The following is a 2025-nucleotide window of genomic DNA, read 5'->3' as shown; positions in this document are numbered from 1 at the left end:
CTGCCACGCCATGTGGATCACCTCTGGGGCCAGAGATCAAACTTGTACTGAAGTGGCTTTAGCTTCTTAGTACTATGCTTTAACCCACTGCACTACCAGGAAGGGTCCCATTATATCATTTTTAAGGAAATCAAAAGAATGACAAAAGTGTACCTCAAATAACCTTAGTTTTCCACATTCAAATTATCCTTGCAGTATCTTCATACATAGCTAAATGCCTTACCCTACTAAATACTGTATTGTTGCACACATTCAGCTTTACAAACACTCCTGTAAGTGTTATTATAATGTTATAGTAATATAACATTTTATCACATGTGGGATGTTTCAACAGAGATGATGGTAACAATAACACCTACCACTTAGTAAATGCTTAGTACAGGTGGGGCACCATGCTCATTACTTAAGAAGCATCATTCCAATGACCTCAAAAACTGATGCTAATATGACTATGTCTTATAGATGGGTGATGGACAATGCTGAGAAGCTGAGTAACCTGCCAAAGAACACAGCCACAAGGGGTAGAGACGAACACAAACCCAAGTCTGACTCATTTGAAATGCTGGTATCTTCTCAGACAAAATGCCATGTGCCATAGTAAATACATATATACTAATTTTTAAAAAGCAATCATTTCCTAAATTTTCTACTATAGAGGAATTCTAAAAGCAAAGGCATATTTAAAAGTCCGCAATTAGAAAGGAACATGAGATATACTAGCATTGTTTCTTCCTATGAAACTGTAGAACCTGCTACCTATACAATGCAGGAGGGCAAGCCACACCTACCTGTATCCTTCAGTGCTCTAGAACACTGGATATTTATTTCCAGGAGAGAAGCATTTTTCCTTTGTCAGCCAAGCGTGTGGTAAAACGTTAAGTATAAAACTAAAACATCCCTGAAGAAAGTCTGAAGCAAAATGTGGGAATCAGCTCTGTTCACTGTCTTCCCCACAAAACATTTAGGAGTGTCTAACATAAGCAAAAATAATAGGCATGTAGAAAGACTTTAAAGTGACAATAAGAAGGCCTTCCCTGGTGGCACAGTGGGTTAAAGCACAGCACTAAGAAGCCAAAGCCACTTTAGCATGAGTTCAATCCCTGCCCTGGAGGTGATCCACATGGCAGACCTCTCCTGACCCGCCCGCTGCTCTCCTCAGCAATGTACCTCATCAGTCAGCCTGTTCTGCTCCCCACTCTGTCTCTGGTGAATCCTCTCACCACCCATACACCTCTGGCCTGTAAGCCAGTTCTGTATGCATAAGTAAATAAATCTTTTAAAAAAAAAGTGACCATAAAGAATCAGAAGGGAATCCACGAGGGAGAAGAACTGTAAAAGTTTCTGAGTAATGGTATCACCCCTTGGGTATGTTCCAAACATTAAGGACACCTTGATATTGAGTCTTCAACTGCTACCTAGGTCTATAAGCTTAACTAAAGATGTAGAACTATATAATAAGAAAATGGTCCTTACAGGGTTGCTTTTCAACTGCATCGATGATCTTTTCCAGTGCATCTTCAAGCTCTACTTCACTAATAGATTGAAGAGCTTCTATGAGGTACTTAATTGCTTCACTGATAAAAGAGGGAAAGGAAAAAGGTAGATTATTGGTAATTAAGGCCAAAATTTCTATGCCAAACATTTGCAAACAATCATCAATTTGACCTTGAGTGCAGATCCTCTCACGTGTCCCTGCAAACAAAACTAGCCTTGTGCTTTCTGAACAAATTCTTCCTTATGTCCCTTGCCAACATAATTGTTCTTAAATACCTAAGAAGCCTCCCTACTAGCTAGACCAGAAAGACCTATCTGCTGCAATCTCCACTTCCTCTTAAAATTGCAAAAAAACTCACTTTTATATCTCAAATCTGATATATCACACCAGCCTTAATTTAAAGGACTTTGATCTGCTTCAGTGTGCTGACATAACACTCAAATATGTTTTTGTTAATTTGATAATGGGTTCGATTCAAGTAAATTTCAGCTATTTTATCAGTTCTCAATGATAAAATTTTAAAAACTAAG

At 38.5% G+C, this 2025-nt stretch overlaps 1 protein-coding gene across 2 annotated transcripts in view; it reads right to left on the bottom strand.

The window, feature by feature from the left end:
• POLE2 (polymerase (DNA directed), epsilon 2, accessory subunit) overlaps positions 1–2025 on the bottom strand; it is a 36722-nt gene that overhangs the window by 31580 nt on the left and 3117 nt on the right. For both annotated transcript variants that reach the window (XM_004681896.1, XM_004681897.1), the window contains exon 2: positions 1474–1574. In XM_004681896.1, coding sequence (XP_004681953.1) covers positions 1474–1574 — 101 coding nt within the window. The remainder of the gene's footprint in view (positions 1–1473; positions 1575–2025) is intronic.

This window comes from Condylura cristata, unplaced genomic scaffold, assembly GCF_000260355.1.
Source record: "Condylura cristata isolate star-nosed mole 26May11 unplaced genomic scaffold, ConCri1.0 scaffold00013, whole genome shotgun sequence".
In the NCBI taxonomy this organism is placed as follows: Eukaryota; Metazoa; Chordata; class Mammalia; order Eulipotyphla; family Talpidae; genus Condylura; species Condylura cristata.
This window is presented reverse-complemented; position numbering and strand designations above follow the sequence as displayed.